Source organism: Saimiri boliviensis, chromosome 11 (genome assembly GCF_048565385.1).
Source record: "Saimiri boliviensis isolate mSaiBol1 chromosome 11, mSaiBol1.pri, whole genome shotgun sequence".
Taxonomy (NCBI): Eukaryota; Metazoa; Chordata; class Mammalia; order Primates; family Cebidae; genus Saimiri; species Saimiri boliviensis.
The window spans coordinates 17180143-17200327 of NC_133459.1; the positions used below are offsets into that span (position 1 = coordinate 17180143).

General features: G+C 52.8%; 1 protein-coding gene across 2 annotated transcripts in view; it reads left to right on the plus strand.

Moving 5' to 3' along the window:
* PAX7 (paired box 7) overlaps positions 1 to 16090 on the plus strand; it is a 110104-nt gene extending 94014 nt beyond the window's left edge. For both annotated transcript variants that reach the window (XM_003934949.3, XM_074380163.1), the window contains exons 8-9: positions 7100 to 7346; positions 15932 to 16090. In XM_003934949.3, coding sequence (XP_003934998.2) covers positions 7100 to 7346; positions 15932 to 16047 — 363 coding nt within the window. In that variant the 3' untranslated portion in view covers positions 16048 to 16090. The remainder of the gene's footprint in view (positions 1 to 7099; positions 7347 to 15931) is intronic.
* Positions 16091 to 20185: the final 4095 nt, after the last annotated feature.

Below are 20185 nucleotides of genomic sequence, written 5' to 3' on the forward strand. Positions count from 1 at the left end.
CAAGGGGAGCAGCTGCCTGGGTGGGTGATTTCTGGCTTCCACTAAGCCCAGTGTGGGGCTGGGGACAGGCAGTCGCGAGCAGGGGCATGCGTGTGATGTGTGTCTGGGTGTCCCCTGGAGGCTGGAGGAGGGTGAAGGGGTGCGCAGGTTTGCATGAGTGAGCCGTTGAAGGCGGAGTTGTGGGGCCGCAGCATGTGAGTGCGTGAGGGTCTGTGTGCTCTGTATGTGTGCGCCGGGGAGGCACGCAGACGGGCTGTGGCCAGCGGGGCGGGTGCCTGCGGGTTTGCACGGATGCCGTTCTCTGTGTGTTTATGTTGGCACATCTGTAATGTGGGTATCTTCCCACATGGAGTCTGGGTGTGTTTTGTGCGCATCCCATGTCTTCGCCTGTATGAATACGGATGTGTCATGGTATTGCGTGTGTGTAGCAATTCACAGTGATGTCTTGAGACTGGTGGCTCTCAAACTTGGCTGCTCATTAGAATCACCCGGGAGCTTTAAAAACTCCTGACACCCCAGGCTCCTCACTGATTCCAGTGGACAGTCAAGATGGACAACCAGTGATGGAGCAGACAGACCCAGGGGAGCAGCCCGTTCCTCTCCCCCAGTCCTCAGCCTGCCCTGACACTGTCTGCCTGGAGGCAGAGGTGGACTCCAGGCCCCAGACCCTTAGGAATCAAGGCAAGTTGTGAGCTGGGCTGCCCCGGTTCATCGCCCAGCCTAGGGACAGTTCTTGGTCCGTAGAGACACTTTCATGCAATTCAGACAAATGATGCATTCTATTTCTGGAAAGCTGTGTTCCGACCACGGGAACAGATGGCTCTGAAAAATATCCCCTCCTCTCACCTCTCGTGGAAGTCAAGGTGGTGAGCCAGGCTGGAGTTGGACCTGAGGCTTGGAGATACAAGTGCTCTGTGTGTCAGGCCAGGAGATCCTTCTGGAAACAAACCCAAGCCTGGGGACACGAGGGAGTGGCAGTAACCCCTGGGGATTACTCCCAAAGCCACTCCCTCGCTTTGAGCCTCGGTTTCCCCATTTTTGAACATGCAGCAATCTCCAAGTTGCCTCCCAGGTTTCATGTGCATATTTAGGTGTATTCACGTGCACGTGTGTGTGTGTGTGTAAGTGTATTGGACGAGTCTAATAAAGTAAGCGTGCAAACGGGAGAAACTATCCTGCCGGCTAACTGGGGCTCTGATGAAAGGCTGTTTGGCGATCCAGACCAGAGATGCTTTCACTGGACCCTTCGTGCTGGGTTCAGGTGTGTGTCCTGTGGAGCGCGGTGCGGGCTGCCCCGCGCGGTGTGTGTGTCGTGGAGTTGTGCGGATTCCAGGCCTCGCTCGGCTGAGACTGGGAGACTCCCAGGACTTGTGCTTTGAGGGGCCCTTCTTTCTATAGAGGAGCACATTCAGGCCAGAGGGGGTGTGACTTGCTCCCTTTCCAGAGTGCAGGCCCAGCTTCGGCACGCAGACAGAACAGTTCTCAGAAGGGCAGAGCAAGTCTTCATTCAGAAAGCACCCGCTGGGTGTTGGCCCCCATGGGGGGAAAAAGATGAAAAAGTGCACGGCCCCTGACTGGGAGGTGTTCCCAGAGTCTGCTTCCAAGTGCTCATTTCCATCTTAGGTGAGGTCCGGGAGCCGCCTCCTCCCTTCTAATCCAGGCAGAAGAGGTGTCAGGGAGGTGAAAAAGGAAGGGGAGGAGGAGGGCTGATATTTACTGGGAACTAACAACACACCAGCGTGGCACATCCTGTGTGCATTTATTTACTCACTTAACCCTTACAATAACTCTCTAGATAGCTACAATTATCGTCATACCCATTTTACAGATGAGAAAACTGAGGCACAGAAGGTTAAAGAAATTGCCCAGGGTCACAGTTACTCAGGGCAGATATTCTGGCCCCCATGCTGCAGGAAAGCCCTTCTGAGCACTGACAGGCCCAAGCCCAGTGCCCTCAGGAACACTGTTGTCCTTCATTGAACCTCAGGGTCCGTCTCAGGCAGTACAGAGGTGAGGCTCCTTGACCTGCCGCTGGTCCCCACGGTCTTTGACCTGATTCCAGACCCCACCCCTATCCTGACCTTCAGTCTTCAGGCTCTGCGCCTCCCTCTCCCTCTGCACCCTGCTGCGGCCTCCACCCACCCACCACAAACCCTGCCACGGAGCCGGATGATGGCGATCGCCCTTCTAATTGCAGCCGCACTCCCAAAGCCACGTTCGGTTATCACAGAGGGTGCAGCTCTCGCAGCTCAGCCTCCACAGTCCCAGGCCCTCGGGGCCAGCTCAGGAACGGAGGGAATTAATTACATTTTTCCCATCCCCTTCTTTTAAAGTAGAGGAGCGCGCCGGCACGTCCCCGGGGAGGGGGCGGTGAGCAGAGGCTGTGGAAGGGGGGGTCCCCCACCCTTAAACCAGCAAGCCTCTCCCCAGCGGGCGGAAGGGAGGGTGAGGCAGGGCCCTTATTGATTTAGTCTGGTTGAGGCTGGGACTGATTTGGAGCAGAGGGAGAGGAAGGGGTCGGGGGCTGGGTGGGGGCCGTGGCAGGTGGGGGGAAATGGAGGAGGAAGGGAGAGGAAGGGATGGCTGTCCGTCAGCCTGATGGACAGCCCTGAGATTTGCCTTCAGATAAAACCTTACAGATGTGGAGGTCGGTATTGATTTTGAGTTAGTAACGGTAACGTACCAAGAAGTAATACATTAGTGAAAGCAAGGTCACCGGGAAAAAAGTAAGACCCACCCGGGGAGAGGCCTTAGCATTCTTGAGGGTGGGTAGATGACTGCATCAGACCTGGACTTCCTCAGGTTCAAAAGTTTGCAGGCTCCAGACCTCGGCTGGGCTCCTAGCGGTGGGCCAATGCTTCCTGCTTCTGCAGGCCAGGAGGGAGCCCTGGAGGTCCTGGGGAAGCCAGAGGCCAGCGAGGGTCATGTAGGCCCGTGGGGCTCTGTGCAGTGAGGTTGCCAGACCTCTCCCCGGGTGCTCTGCAGCTGGTGGTGGGGCAAGAGCACAGCTGGGGACCCGGGAGACCTGGGTGCAAATCCCAGCTCTGCCACTTCCCAGCTGTGTGGTTGTGGATGAGCCTTTTTGCTTCCCCGTGCCTCAGTTTCCCCATCTGCATAATGGGAGTAATGATACCCTATCTGCTCGAGGAGTCCATGAAGTGACCCATGCACAACTCGGGCCCTGCAGTCTTCATCCATGAGTGTCCTCCCCTCCCGCCGCTCGCCACTTGGGTCCTGTTCCATTAGCTTACATGCTGCCCTGCCTGGAGACAGGAGGTTGGATGAAATGGAAACCCTTTGATCCACAGACCCCCAGGGACTCTGGAAGAGAGTGAGCCGCAGCCACACAGCCCCCATTCACACCTTCCCCCGATGTGGATTTGATTTGATGGTCCAGGGCAAATCCCACTGAGCAAATCCCATTACGGGAAAAGCTCCTGGACCCAAGCTGTTTCTGAGCTGCCTGTTCACGGCCCAGGGTCCAAGGCCCTCCTGAGCCACTGGGCACCACCCAAGCCCCTTCTGAGAAAGGACTGCACAAGCCCCTGCAGCTCCTGGAGTTTTCACTCTCTCCACATTCACCTTCTTGCTGTTTCCTAAACCTGCAGGGTGTATCTCGTGGCTCAGCCCCCTCAACCGCAGGGACCTCAGGGCCTTTGCACCTGCTGATGTCTCTGCCTGGAAAACTCCCCTGCCTCGTCTTCTCGGGGCTGTTCTTTCTGGTCTTGCTGGATACCACGTCTTTGGCGAGGTCTTGCCTGACTACCCCACATTGCCGCTTGCTTTTCCTCCGTAGAATTGATCGGTGTCGGAAATTATATTATTTGTTCACTTGTTTTAAGTCAGCGTTGTTTCTTAGGCAGATAGCTCCAGGAGGGCATGGGATTGGCATTTTTCATGGCTGTGTCCCCAGCGCCTGGCTCAGCGTCTGGCATATAATGGGTGCTCAGTAATTATTTGTTAAAGGAATGTGCGTGAATTCAGCAGAGGTTTTCTGAGCTCAGAATATGTAGCAAGCACAATGTAGGCACTGCGGCTACAGAGATGGACAAAACGCAGTTCCATCCTGTTCTTGAAGAGCTGGTAGTCCAGCCCTAGCTCCAGACTGGCACATAGTAGCACTCTATGAAATGCTCGTTGGATGAATACATGGATGAATAAAGGATATCTTCAAGAAATAACACATTGTTGGGGATAGCTGGAATAGAAAGTGCAAGGTAGAGAGGAGTGAAGAGAGTTGGGACAGGCAACTAGAGGTCTGGTCAGGAGAAACTTTTGTTGGGAGGTACTAGGGAGCCATTGATAATTCTTGAGTGATATAGTCAGCTTGGGCGGCAGTTCTGTGTAGGCCTCTGTCTTAGAGGATGAGTAGTGGGTCTACGCACAGCTCTCAGCCTGTCCCAAAGCATCCTCATCCTCTTCCTGACCGTCCCCCCATTCCTCCCCTCTCATCATCCCATCTGGGTTGGCATCTTGCGGATAGGCAGGAGGGAAGGATCAAACTGGGGTCTCATGGGAGCTGTCAGATCCTCCCAGGAGCCTCCCAGTCCTCGACGACAACCCTTCTGAAAGAGGGGATGTGGAGCCCGTCTGAGCATCTAAGTCTATTCTTGGAGCCCAGGCCTCCTTTGAGCAGGGAACAGGGTCCTCGTTTGTGTTGGGTCAGAAAGGAGATGGGTGGGAAAAGGCCTAGATTGAGAACCCCAGGGCAGAGTTAGATGCCTGAGTTTGTCCTGGGACCCAGCTCTCCTCCCAGGCCCCCAGCACATTCTTCAAGCCAAGGAGATCCCAGCGTGACAGACAGGAAGCAGCAAACGCAGCCCTGCAGTGTCAGAAGCCCTCGTGTACCACCCAGCACCCTGCTGTTGACCCAGTCATGACAAAGGCCTCAGAAGCACAGTCAACAGAGCAAGCTGGGGAGACCTCAGCTCCCTAAAGCAGCGCTAGTGTCCAGAGCACTCCAGACGCTGCCTAGCCCAGCCTCCTGGGCAGACTTTCTCTCCTTCTTGCAAACCCATCCCAGTGTGCCTTTGCCATCTTGATGAGGTCAACCCACCCTTATGTCTTACTCAAATCTCCCCAGCTGTGTGAAGATGAAGACCAGCCAGCAGACAGCCCCAGCTGGCCTAAGTTCTGGGCTCTGGATCTGGGAGGACAGTGACAGAGGGAAAAGATGGAGGAGGGGAGACCCCCAGGGTTGAGGGCATGAGGGAAAGAATCAGGCAAAGGCTCTGCTCAAAGCCCTCCAGAGGACCTAAGTTTCCCCAGAGTAAGGAACCCAGCCCCCCTCAGCCCCGCATCAGCTGCCCAGGAAACACACTACTGCTGGTCCTTGGAGTGAGACCCTCTAACGTGATCAGATGCCTCAACCTCATTCATTCTTGAGAATCAAACTTGACATTTTGCAGGTGAACCAGGGTCAGGCGAACTGAGCCCTGGACCTGCTGTGAGATCTAGGGAAGCCACAGCCCTTTTCCAGGCCTCAGTTTTTTCATCTGGGAAATGGGCATCCTAGCTCCACCACACACATCTCAGTGGGGTTTTCGGTTGGGAGATCAAATGAGTTAACTGCTCAGAGAGACTCCTGAGGTTACGCAGCTGGTAAGTGGAGGAGCTTGGTGTCTGTCCCTGGCCCAGGGAATCCATCCATGCCCTCACCTGTGGCCAGGCCTCAATGCCTGTGGAACAGGCCAATCATAAAGGCAAAGATTAAAATCTTCAGGTGTCTAGTTGGCAAAACGATCACTGCTTGGATGCCCACAGCCTGCTTTCTTAGCCTGGATGGGGAGTCAGGGAACACGACTGTGTGGCCGGCAGGGATTGCCACGAGCTTCTCCATCTCAGTGCTGGGTAGATTATCAGCAGAGCCAATCCCACCTCATTATATTCAGGGTCTTCCTCCCATAAGGGGTGGTATCGCCAGCAGGTCATCAGGGACCTGGGCCGTGCGGGTCAGGGTCACAAGGACCTGCATCTCCCTCCTGTCCTCTCCCTGCTCTCCTCTGGACTGGCAGGGACACTGTGCCCCCTCACGCTGCAGGGACTCCTTCAACACCACCCCAGCCCCACCCCACAGGAAAGCACTGCTTTTCCCCACCCTCTTTCCTGGAGAGCTGGACAGCAGGTGCCACCTCCCCCAGGTTTCCCAGACTGCCAGGGATGGCGGGATGCCCGCCTCTGCGTCGTTTGACGGGTAAGAGCCTGTATCACTACTCCAAGTCTCCATGGACTTTGCTAGTAGCCTCCCTCGCTGGACCCAGACCCTTCCTCCTCCTCTCCTGCCCCTGAGGGCAGGGACTATGACTCTTTCTCCTCTGAAGTCCCAGAGCCTTCAGCTCTCAGCCTGGGGCCAGAGTCACCATCCATGCCCATTTGTGGAGCAAATAAGTGAACGTCCCAGTCAGTAAACACCTGAATCTCCACCCAGGCCCCCTAAGCTGAGTTTCTAGAGACAAGCCTCCCCTGCTAATCTGTGTTGCCAGCTCTGACAGCGAGTTCCTACTTGTGGAACCTGACCAGGCAGGGAAGGAGAGGACGGTCGCAGACCTCAGGAGCTGGTAGAATCCAAGGAAGGGACCTGAGAGGCTCTGAAACATTGGCTGAGGGCTTTGGTGTTGAAGGGGCAGGAGCTTCAGAGTCCAGAGAAGTGGTGGGCAGAGAAAGTTGAGCACAGTGATGCTGGACAGATCAGAGTCCTCCTGAAATGCTAGAAGATGGGGGCATCCCGGTGTAATGGGGGAGGCACAGTTCTCTGAGCTGGGAGAACTCCCTGACTGATGGGAGAGGCATCATTAGCCAGTTGGTTCATGCATGCATGCATTCAATAGACAGGCCCAGCGTGCCCCTTAGAGCCAGGCCCTGAAGCTAGAGTAAGGCCTCACCCAACACCCAGTGGAAGGAGGACCTTTGGTTCGGGACCCTCCTTCAAGAGAAACACTGAAAACCCGCATGAGGGCACGCAAATCGGGTAAACCAAGGATCTCAACACTCCAGCAACTTCAAGGGAACAGCTCCGGCCAAGAGCAGTCCAGGGCCAGCTGGGCGTTGTGTCTTTGGGGTCTGTCAGCTGAGCCTGGCACTAATGACCTTTTCCCCGCAGGTGATGAGTATCTTGAGCAACCCCAGTGCGGTGCCCCCGCAGCCACAGGCCGACTTCTCCATCTCGCCGCTGCACGGAGGCCTGGACCCGGCCACCTCCATCTCAGCCAGCTGCAGCCAGCGGGCCGACTCCATCAAGCCCGGAGACAGCCTGCCCACCTCCCAGGCCTACTGCCCACCCACCTACAGCACCACCGGCTACAGCGTGGACCCCGTGGCCGGCTATCAGTACGGCCAGTATGGCCAGAGTGAGTGCCTGGTGCCCTGGGCATCCCCCCTCCCCATTTCTTCTCCTCCTCCCCAGGGCCTCCCGCTTATCTGTAGAGAACTACAGGGTGGTGTCGGTGTGGGGATTGTCCATTTTACAGATGGGAAAATTGAAGTTCAGCCAGAGGAATAGTTCACCTAAACTGACACTGAACTGGGCAAAACCCAGGACATCTCCTGGCCAAGCCCCTGCTCCCATGCTAGGGCTCCAACAGAAATATAATACATGACACAAATATCATTTGACATTTCCAGTGGCCACATTTTAAAAGGTAAGAATAAACAGGACAGGCATGGTGGCTAGTGCCTGTAATCCCAGCACTTTGGAAGGCTGAGGAGAACGAATCACTTGAGGCCAGGAGTTCAAGATCAGCCTGGTAAAGATGGTGAAACTCTGTCTCTACTAAAAATACAGAAATTAGCCAGGCTTGGTGGCATGCACCCGTAATCCCAGTTACTCAAGTAGGTGAGGCACAAGAATCACTTGAGCCTGGGAAGCGGAGGTTATAGTGAGCCGAGATCATGGCACTCTACTCCTGTGTGACAGAGTAGCCTGTGTGACAGAGCAAAACTCTGTCTCAAAAAAAAAAAAAGAAGAAACAATGGAATTATTTTTACTAGCATTTTATTTAACCCAGTACATCCAAAAGGTTATTATTTCAAAATGCAATTCATATATATTTATGGAGATATCTTACATTCTCTTCTTCATGCTATGTCTTTGGCATCCTATGTGTGTTTCACACTCACAGCCGTTTTAATTCGGGCACTGAGTTTTCAGCCGAAAGACTCAATCTACATTTCCATTTCATGTAGTTTACAATTGAGAAAATAGACCTATACACCCAAAGTGTTCCAAATTGCAAGTTTTCAAACCACCAGATAACTGAAGATCAGTTTTTAGTTTTGAATGAGTGAATGTGAAATTGACATTTGAAATTCGCTTCCCCCGGTTGCACTAGCCACAGTTGAAGTGCTCGATAGCCATGTGCTGCTGGTGGCCATGGTGCTGGATGGCTCAGTGGGAGACCCTGCCCTTTCTGCCCAGGGCATGGGAAAGCTGCGTTTCCAGCTCTCTCCTCGACTCCAGACTCTTCAGTGGGCTCACACACCCATTCCAGCTGCTATCCCCTTGGTGCCTTGCCTTGAGGCAGGGACGGTGGACCCTCGGACCAAAGGCTGGAAAATGCAGGCCTGGACATAGCCTCTGCTGCCTGGCAAGGCCAGCAGCCGGGCAGACCTAGATGTGACAAGGAGCCAGAGGTCACTGGTCACTCTCCTGCCCCACCTCCCTACAAAGGCCTCATCTGCTGGTGTCAAACCAATCAGAAGGGCGTGTGGCAAGAGGGCCAGGCCCCCATCCCGGAGGGTGTCCTCTCCCCAAGCCCAGCCTTGGGCCAGCCTTTCTGACCTCTGCTTCCTGCCCGCCCCAACCCACTCCTCCTCACATGGTGTTGGCCTCCACTGCCAAATGAGGGCCAGCTGTGTCAGCCTGCACCTCCCAGCTGTGTTCACGACCCTTCCTGCGCATGCACATGCTTGCATATCTGTATGTACACATGTCTATATGGGTGTGTGTGAGTACATGTGTCAGGACATGTTACAATTCCTGTGTGTGTGTGTCTGCATGTGTTGTGTGCATGCGATGCCTCTGAGTATGTGAGAATCCATGTGCTATTGCATGTGTCTTTGCATATATGTGAGTACAGGTGTGTGTCAGTGGGCACATGTGGGCATACGTGTATAGGACTGTTCACACACATGCACAGAAATGAGCATCTTGTGCACATGTGGTGTTACATCTGTTTGTATGTATGAACACACATGTGCACACATATGTATGTGTCTGCTTAAACAAATATGTTTAAATGTCCATTCAAGTCTGTATGTGTTTGTGTCTTTATGTGTGCCTGCATGTTTTTATGCATATGTCAATATGTAGATATGTATAATAAACATGCATGTGTGTGTATAGATGTACGTTAGTGTGCAAACATGTGACTGTATGTACATGTGCATAGCTATGCATTGAGGCGTGTACACATGCTTGAGTGTGTCTGTGATTGTGTGTTTGGGAGTACCTGTGTGTGAACACATATACTCTATGTGCTGTGTATAAATGGGGGTGAGTGTATGTTTGGGCATGTCATAGGTGTGGCCATGAGCACATGTGTATGGATGTACATCTCGGTGTAGACATATACCATCTCTGTGTGTATAACTCTGTGTGTGTGTGTGCGTGTGTGTGTGTGTGCGCGCGCGCGCGGGAGTATACATGTATATTTGAGAGCTGGGTGCATGCATGTGCTGGGGACTGTTTCTAAAGGGTCCCTGGGCGACCTCCTGACCCAGCCCATGTTCCTGGGCATGGAGCGGGACACACATGCTCTTGATAAAGATTTTAGAGTGACCTCAGCGGCAGCGGCAGCCCCGGCCTGGGGCAGGCGTTAGTCACACCCGAGCTCGGTGCCCTGCTCCCGGGGCGCCTGCTCAATACGGAAATAAAATTAACCCCAAAGTCAGCATGGGGGTGGCAGGGGACGGGATCAAAAGGGAAGAGGCCTAGGAGGCGAGAAAGGAGGGTTTGTTCTCCTCTTGCTTGGGCAAAGCCAGGCAGGGCAGTTTCCTCCCCCTCCCCCAACTCCATTCTTCTCTTTTCCAGCCTCTCCTTCCATCCCTTCTCCTCCTCCCACGCCCCTTCCAGCTCCACTCCTGCTGCCCTCGCTTCTCCAGGAAGAGCTTGTGCTCTTCTTGGTCACATTCTCCAGCCCTCCCCAAAGCGACCCCTACACAGACCCCACCTGACCCCACAGAGACTCCTGGCCTGAGCTGGGAGGGAAGAGCTGGAGGAAAAGTCCGCTCCTCTGACATCAATTAGTGCGGGCAAGCCACACACTTGCCTCTCTGAGCCTCAGTCTTCCCATCTGTGAAATGGAGGCCACAGAGTAGACTTAGCCATCTTAAAGTGTTTCCATTGCACCACCTCCTCTCCTCTGGCATTTTGCGGGCCCAGAGACACATTGTGTTCCCATTAACCATGGGCACCACACCCCTTGGCACCTGAACACGTCTGTGGCTGAGATGCCCAGCATGTGTGCAGGAGTCCCATGTCCCGGACCGTGCTTGTGTATGCCCAGGTCCACCTGTCATCCGCTGACACCTGTCCTCTGCCCAACTTCATCCTCTAGGGCACTGGGCAAAATGCGTGCTCCTCATTCATGTCATTCTCTGAGTTATTTGTCCCCAGGTTGCAGATGCAAAAACGAGGCTCAGAGAGGCTAGGTAGCTTTTCCAAAATCCCACACCATGGCAATGGTGGACCCAAAGTCTCTTAACGTCAAGCCACAGATTTGTGGAGGCCACTCAACAACAATACACACCTGAGCCCACCCACGTGTGGATTCACGTCCACGGCTTCACAGACGCCTGCATATGGACAGATGCACCACAGAGAGAGGGGTTTATATGTGAGTGTTCACTGATGTGTGTACACATGTAGCCTTAAGATATAAATACACAAAATGTGCGTGTGTAAAGGAAGGAGGGATGACTGTTTATTGAGCATCTACTATGGGTCTGGCATTTCATCCTCACACCACCCTATGTAGCGCACGTGGTTATTCCCATTGGACAGATGAGGAAATGGGATCTCAGAGAGGCTGTGTGCCCGAGGTCACCCAGCGGCTCATACTGATGTGTACACAGCCACACCTGCAGCCCATCCCTGGAGAGCCACCTTCAGGTGTGCACAGAACCAGCATACACACGGGCCAAACCCTTAGGCCCCCGAGTCCTCCTCCTCCTCTCCCAGGGACTCTCCTCTTCCCAGAGACACCTTCGCTCCTTCTTTTCCTGCTCTGGCTATTGTCCATCCACCTGTCTGTCTCCCGTCGTCCCTGGAGGGGTGGAGGCAGGGGCCCAGGGATGGGGCATACGGCAGATTAATATGGCCCTGGTGTTCCCAGAGGCCAGGGCCGTACTAATGATGGGGCTGATAGAACGCAGAAGTGTGAAAAGAATTTTAATAGATCTGACAAGTCTAATAAGAATTTGTGTCTAGAAGGGTCCTCCTCTGGGGCCGCGGGCTGACGAGGCACTGACGGCTGAGATTGTTTACCAGTTGGCATCACCACCATGTCTCCTGCCAACTCCCGATTAATCTAATTTGAGACATTTAGAGACCAGGCGCGGGCGTGAGGCAGAGGAGGGGAGATGCAGAGAGACAGAGGGACAGGGAGGGCCATTGACGGAGGCCATAATGAGAAATGTTACAGCCCTGGCCTCGCCGGCCCCTCGGCTCCACCCCGGGGAGAGGCAGGCTCTGTGGCCTGTTGGGTGCCCTTGAAGTTGGCAGGTCGCTGGGAAAGTTCCCTTGGCTACCTAGACTGGGCCTGGCAAGCTCCTACTGTGCACTGGGCCACAGGCTGGTCGCTGGGAGAGGCTGACAAGGAGAAGTCACACAGAATGGCCAGAGGCACAGCCCGGACCAATGCAAGCTCCTCCATGTCACGTGCTGCATATGACTCCGGGCCAGTGGCCTCTCTGTGCCTCAGTTTCCACATATATAGAAGGAGAACGCTCATACCTAAACCATGGGGCTGTCCAAAGAAATAGATGTGGTCATGCCTGCCAGCACACAGTAGGTGGGCCATACATGAGGGTGCTCGCTTTGTTGTTCTCATTATTATTCAAAGCCTGGGAAAACTAGAACTACCGTATTTATCCAAAGTATAGGAATCAGTATAGCAAAGGGATACCTGCACTCCCATGTTTATTGCAACTCCATTCATAATGGCCAAGATACAGAATCATCCTAAGTATCCATCCGCAGATGAATGGATAAAGAAAATAGTGTATGGATACCCAGTAGAACACTATTCAGCCAGAAAAAATAATAAAATTCTGTCATCCGCAGCAACATGGATGGAACTGCAGGTCCTTTTATTTAGTAACATAAGCCAGGGACAGAACGACAAACATACATATTCTCATATGTGGGAGCTAAGAAGGTGGATCTCATGGAGACAGAGAGTCGAACGATGTTTACTCGAGGCAGGGAGGCAGGGAGGGGGATGAAGACACTGGCGAACCGGTACAAACACACAGATAGAAGGAGTAAGCTCCAGTGTTTGATAGCAGAGTAGGGTGTCTACAGCTAACGGCAATGTACTGTATATCTCACAATAGCTAGAAGAGAGCACTTGAAATGTTCCCAACACACAGGAATGATCAATACTGGGCCAGGTGCAGTGGCTCACGCCTATAATCCCAGCACTTCGGGAGGCCGAGACAGGCAGATCACCTGAAGTCAGGAGTTTGAGACCAGCCTGGCCAACATGGTGAAGCTCCATCTCTACTATAAAAATGCAAAAATTAGCCAGGTGTAGTGGTGGGCACCTGTAATCCCAGCTACTCGGGAGGCTGAAGCAGGAGAATTGCTTGAGCCCGGGAGGCGGCAGTTGCAGTAAGCCGAGATTGCGCCACTGCACTCCAGTCTGGGTGACAGAGTGAGACTCCATTTCAAAAAAAAAAAGAAAAAAGAAAATAAATAATAAATACTGAATGTGATGGATTCCCTAAACAGCCTGACTTGATCATTACGCATTCTATGCATGTGGCAAAGCATCACATGTACCCCAATAAATACGTACAAATACTATGTATCAATTGTTTAAAAAGCCAGAGCTCTCAGCCCACCCACAGGAGTAGCTGGAGAGGTTGGCGTGAGAGGCTGGTGTGGTGTGAAATAAGGTGGGAAGGCAGCGGCTGCTGAGACTCAGGGAAAGGGTCACCTGTCTCGGCGGTGTGCCCTTGGACACATCGCTTACAGTGCCTGCAGCAGAACATGGGATCAATGCAGAATTTGGGGTATAGAGTACCTCATGCACTCTAAAGTGTGCATGTACAAAGGGTTATTCGCTAGGAGCATGCAGGGGTGGCTGGGAGCTAGGCTCCCAGGGAGACAGCCTGGGTTTGAATCCTGGCTCCACAGCTTATGAACTGTGTGATCTTCGAAGTGCAGCAGTCTCTCAGGGCCTCAGTTCCATCATCTGTAAGATGCCGATATCACCACTACCAGCCTCACAGAGTTGTGAGAACTAAATGCAAATGACCACAAAGTGCCTCTAACAGGACCGGCATAAGCAGGCTCTCTGTAGACATTGGCTCCTCCTCTTTCCATTCCTGGTGTCACTCTAAGAATGAGCCTTCTTAACGCGGTGGACCCTGGAGCCCGGGGACAGTGGGTTCCCAGTAGCAGAGTTGGTGTGGCCAGGGCTGCATGGTCCCCGCAAGGCCAGAGAGGGGAATGGCCCTACCCCGACGCAGAGCAAGGGGCAGACCCAAGGCAGGGCCAGGCTGGCCTCTGCTCTACCAACTCGGAGCCTGGAGGCCAAGTGACTTCAGAGGAAGGTTGGCAGCCCCCAGGGACTCAGCTCAGACCCTAAGTAGGCTTAACTTTCCTCTCATCACCCACCCTGGATCCTGGCAAGCAGAGGGGCACAGGGTTCAGACACTCCAGAGAGACCCCCGGGCATCTGCACATCCTTCGAGAATTGAGGGCCTAGCCCCTGCATGCTCCGTAACCCACATCGTAAAGATCACTGACTCACTTCTTCCTCAGAGCAGCAGCCCCGGAGGAGGCTGGACTTTGTTTTCTCCCTTCTGCAGACAAGGAAGCAGGCCTGGAGAGGTCAAGGGATGCGCCCAGGGCCACATGAGCGGGAGGTAACTGGAACTGCAGCCACCTCATCTGCCGCCCCATCCCCTCCTGCCCTGATCAAAGGCCACGTTTGCTCACTAAATCCCAGTCCGAGTCTCCTGCTGCTTCCAAACCCACATCTCTCGAGCTCACAGTGTGGCGGCACGGTCCTAGCTAACCACTTTGTATGCATTTCCCCTTTATCCTTCATAACAGCTTCTCAGATGGACGCTATTATGATCCCATTTTACAGACAAGGACACTGAAGTTGGAATAGATGAGGTGGTATGCCCCAAACCTCACGCTAAAAGTTGGCCTGTGCAGGATTTGAACCTCCGTCATTTGAACCACTAGGCAATACGGCCTCCCATGGCTCAGTGATTGGCACTCCCTGGCCTCGTCCTCAGGCCGTGCCTATCACCTTTTGGCTTCACCCACCTGCCCTAGGCAGAAACCCCGAACCTTGGGGAAGCATGTAGGGCGCCATAGGGTCCCCCGCGGGGAGGTGATAGAACAAGTGTCGGGCCGGGCCTCGGAATTCCTAACGCGGTATTCTTTCCATCTTCCTCTGGCTTCTGGATCCTACAGATCCCTGGGATTTGGACTGGCCACAGCCCCAGACCCCAATTTGGGAAGCCCCCATCCCTGTGTCTCTGGAGGGCCTGACCACACCCCAGCCAAATCATTTGGTCAGGGCTGATTTCTGCTGTGACCTCAGATAGGCCATCCCTGCACATACACACAGAGAGGCAGGTACCTGGCTCAGTTGGAACTCACCTGTCCATAGTACCCGCACATGCATTGGCATTCCCAAGGTTCGTCTACTCACAAAGGTGCACACAACTCACACACACATATGCACATGTGTGTGCAAACGTTGCTCTTGTGTGGACATTCAAGTGCAGGCTAATTATTCAAGTAGAGTCTTGTTTCCGCTGTTCACACACACAAATATGCACCACTCTCAGGCTCAGACACTCATCTGTGTCCTCTGGGTGACCAGAAGGACAGAGCTGTCGGTCTCGGCTCCCTGCATATCTGTGTCCTGGCTTCTTCCACATGGATCGCTCAGTTCACCCTCAGTTGCTTTGGCCTTGCAGCACAGATCTTGCTTCGCCTTATCTGTAAGCTGAGCACAGATAGAGAAAGCAGAGAGACCTTGCCCTAATCATTGCCTGAACTCAGGGACTCACAGGGCCTCCTCCATAGCAGGAATATGTAGTGGGTTTGTTGAGAGGTGGCGAATTCTTTGCTCAGCAATGTGGATAATCTTCTGTGCCTCCCTAGGAACTTACCAGAGAGCTGGGCACACAATGTATTAAATAGATAGTTGCCCAATAATTGGAGAGGAGGTGAGAGAATGAGCTTCATGAAGAGATGGATGGCTGGATGGATGGCTGGATGGCTGGCTGGCTGGATGGATGGATGGATGGATGAGGGATGGATAGAAGAATTGATGGATAGATAGATGCATGGATGGAAGGGAAGGATGAGTGGATAGAATAGAAGGATGGGTGGATGGATAGATGGATGGATGAGGGATGGATAGAAGGATTAGATAAGATAGATGCATGGATGGAAGGGAAGGATGAGTGGATAGGATGGTGGATGGATGGATGGATGGATGGATAAATGGACAGAATGGATGGGTGGGTGGATGCATGGATATGGCTGGATGGATGAGAGAATGAGTGGATAGAAGGCTGGATGAGAGAATGAGTGGCTAGAAGGATGGAAGGATAATGGATGGATACAAGAACAGATGGATAAACAGAGGATGGATAAATTGATAGATGGATTTAGAGTGAATGGAAGAATAAACAAAAAGAACCTCAATTTCTAGGAGATTCTCTTCTTTTTTTCCAGCTGCTGTTGATTACCTGGCCAAAAACGTGAGCCTCTCCACCCAGCGTCGCATGAAGCTCGGGGAGCACTCTGCTGTGCTGGGACTCCTGCCTGTGGAAACTGGACAGGCCTACTAGGGCCCCTGGGGCGACTTGCCCCTGCCCAATTCCCAGCCCAAGCCTAACTGACCCCTGAGCCTCCCAGCCTTGCTCCCTCATCCCCCTGGGGTCCCAGGAGGCCAGGAAAGGAGCCCGCCCGCTTCTCATCGCCGGCCCCCTAGAGGTAGACAGCCAGCCTGTCACTCACCTGTTGGTTAAGGGGATCCAGAGTGATGCCCTTGGAGTCTGCTCCCCACTCTCCCCCAGGAGGGTTTCTGGTTGTCCTGCAGCCCTCCCCGTCAAATCCCATGGTGGCCTCTGTGCCCACTCAGGCATGGAGATCGAGACCCGCCCTAAACACCTGGGGCACCCAGAGGAGGACAGTGCCTGGGAGGACGTCCTGCAGCCCTTTGGACCCAGCTCCAGTGGGTGCCCTAGCTAGAGGTTGGAGGTGAAGCTTTCAGGGCTGCTCTCAGCTGGATGTACTGGGAGCCAGCCCTCCAATGTGGGTCTCTGGCTCAGTGTCAGAACCACAGTCCTTTCCTCCTCTAGACATTGGGACTCCAGCAGTGAGGGGACCCTGGCTCTGGGGTCTTCCCAGAGGAGTCAGCAGGGAGACAGTCTCACCCCCACCCAGAAATCTGAAGGACTTCAGAACGCTCCCCCCACACCTCTACTGGGTGCACAGGGAAATCTAGCACAGGCAGGGAGACTGGGGAGGCCCGGAAGAGGCTTAACCAGAGGGCAGGGCCATGTGGGGGTGGAGCTTGTCAGCCATGGGCCCACCCAGGTTACAAGGACCCAACTCAGGTATCTAGAAGCAGAGGGCTCTTAGCCTGAAGCCCGAGCTCCCACCATGTCCACCCCATCTAGGGCCTGGGGAGCCCACAGAACTTTTCAATGTCCTCATTAGCTGGATCAGATGAGATGGAGAGGGGATCAAGTCTTGAGGATCCGTGAGTGGAGGAGCATGAAGTGGGCTCAGAAGGGGCTCTCATAACCAGGTCCCATTGCTTATGGGAGGGCAAACCTTTTTTTGCCCAAGGCTTCAGCTCTCTGCCTGCAAGTCCATACCCCAGGGAGTTGAAATTTTGCCCAAAGCCTCCGGCAGAGATCCAGGCCCATGCTCACCATGTCCCATCCTCTAGGAAGAGGCCTCCATCTTCCCCAAACCCCTTTCAGCTTCTGGGGATGCAGAAAGCAACCCTCAGAGCTTTGGAGGAGGGTTCAGGACCGGGCAGGGATTGTTTGCCCCACAGACAAGACTACAAATTCCCCCTGGCGTGTTGGTAGGGACATATTCCATTGTCCCACTCAGAGTGGCATCTTTCCATGTTGCTTCCCTCTTGGCCAAGGAGCCTCTGTCTCCTGATCCAGCACAGCTGAGCTGGGGCAGCTGGGACCAGTTTTCAAGCTACCACCCCTAAGCAGAGGAAGATGTCAACAGTTCCAGAGCAGAGAGAAGAGGCTGCTTCCTTGACCACACCAGCGGCCTCCTGAAGTACCATTCTCTTAAGAGCTGGAACCTTGAGGGGGTGATTCAAACCCCCGGTTCCCCTTCCCTGAGAACTTTTTACCACCTTTACCTATTTATCAAAATCATATTCGTCTTTACCGTCACTGTCACTGTAATCCACATTCCATCACCGTTATCAAGCGCTGCTGGGTACAAAGTACTTGGGATGGGAGACACAGTACTGAATTCACAAACATTGGACCAAATTGCTTGTCCCCACCTGGGTTCATGAGGCCACCTCTTTGCTCAATCTATGCCTCTTGCCCTCAGCCAACAAGACATTCCTAAAGGGAAGGGCTGCTGCTCTGGGAGTCAATCTGAGTTCCTCCTTCCTGGGGAGCTGGTTTGGCAAGATTCTAGGACACTCGCCTGCATGGACGTCACCTTTGTGACAAATGCTCACCCGCTTCTCATCTTCAGAGTCAGTGATATCAAGCCTTTCCTGGACCACAACCAGGTTGGTTCATATCTCTGGTTTAGAGGAACCTATGAATAACTGGGGACAAACAGACTCTTTGGTAGCAGCAGACACGTGTGACCCATCAAGGTCAACCAAGGTTGCAACTGGAGCATCCACTGCGGGAGACCTTTGGTTCTTCAAGCTCAGGCAAAAAAGAAGACTCTGTTGTCCCTTGGTAGCCCAGTCCCTGCTTTTATAGCTATCACAGCAGAAAGCAGCTCTTCCTGAAGACCAAATACTCTTCATCCACATTCCCTGAACAGTCAGTCCTTCCCCCGGAGGCCTGGCTCAGAAAGTGTCTGAGTCTCCTGACACCCTCTGTGACTCAGGAGCAGAGATCTCAGACAGGTGACATCAAAACCACCCAGCTCCACCCCCAGGAGGTGACATTTCCTTGTTAGGACCAATCCCAGATATCTAGCCCCGATGGTGAAATGGAACTAAGACCTGCTTGGAAATAAACCAAATGATTTCTCATGATGTTGAAGATAAGTTCTCCCAAGCCACCGTCTTGGTAGAAAATGGGACTTATTCCTTGAGGGGCCCCACCCCCTTCAGAAAGAGGCCCTTGACCCTGATAGGTTCTCTCTAAAACCCGTATACTAATGTGTCTGGCCAACTTGGGCTATAAAATTCAGCCTTGTGTTGGCAGCTCGAAACAGCACCAGAGAGGTGATGTTGGACAGAAGACAGAAGGCCTCCATGTCTCTGGGGCTGACCACAGCCTGAGAAAGAAGGCCTGGATTTCAGCAGCCAGGCTGTCCCAGAAACAACCCCCATCCATCCCTGTAAATAGAGTCCGTAGCAAAATAAGAGCTGCTTCCTCCAACTTAATCACAAGTCGCTGTTGGTCCTCTCTGAGGAGGGCTCTCTTTTGAGTTCATTGTACATTAGTTGGAAATGTGGTGATGTGCTGTTCGTTTATAGAAAGTTGACTTTGTATAAATACATATATATATACTAAAAAAGGAAAGAAATCCCCACAGTGCGTGTCGTGCTAGTGCCAGCAACCATCTGTAGGGATATATCTTCATATCGTGTGTTTCAAATTATGCATTCCAGGCTCTGTTGGGTTCTTTCATTCTTGTTGTTTTATTTTTTCATTTGGTATTTCTCTCTTGCTATATAAAGAAAAAAAAGAAGTGATGTGTAAGAACCAAGCTATGCTTTTATCCTTCCATTTTATACTTGATTTACCTTTGTTGTTCTTTTGCCAGAGGAACATGAAAGGGCAGAGCAAACAGAGAACTAGGGAGATAAGAGAGAAGGAAAGACGGATAGAGAGAGAGGTTTGCCCAGAAGGAAAATGACAAGAGTCAGATTGGAAATCTGACTCTGGCTTAAGAACAGGACAGGTCGCAGACTTTGACCACACTGTCAGCCTCCGGTGTTTTAAGACGGAGTTGGTGAAGCATCCAGATTTTGGATCCTGGGACTCGGTGAAACTCCATTACCCAACAAAGAAGATGTTCTCTAGCGCCTCTCTCAGGCTGATACGCTTCTCATCAAGCTCCCGAATGTGTCCCACACTATTGGACACTTTTTAGGGGTACACAGGTCTTCTCTCCTCCCCTCCTGCAGAGGCACCAAACCAAGACCAAATGGGGATTCTCTAGCTGCCAACTTGAAACGCTCCGAGACTTCTGTGTATTTGATGCTTCTTCAAGTCAACGCTGACATGGCCAATTCCCTGACCTGGGAAATATCTACATAGTACTCTAGATCATTCCTCCTTCCTAGTAACTGCAACTTGGTTGCTTCCGTGTTTGACTCACAGCCATTTCCCCCCATGCGGAAGTGAGTGGGTGTGCGTGAGAGTGTGAGTGGGGTGTGTGTGGGGGCGTGTGGGTGTGAGGTGTGTGTGTTTAAATATAATCGCACCATAATTTATTCAGCTATATGGAGTAGTAGACTAGAAAGAGAAACTGGTATTTGCTTTAACTACCTGCTGCTTGTAAGCGCTTCCTCTGTAACTCAGGCGTAACTGTTATACATTAAAAGAAATTAAAAGCATTTTGAAGGTTTCGTGTACTCAATTGATTGTCATTTGGATTTCTCCAAAAGGGACTCTGAGGGGTTGTCCAAGAAGCCTTTGTACCTAATTTAGAGGATCAGGGTAGAAACTATGTTTCTCTTGCTCCCTACTGGGTCCTCTAGGGCCAAGCAGCTGCGAGGCTTCTAGTGAATGCCTGGTCAATATT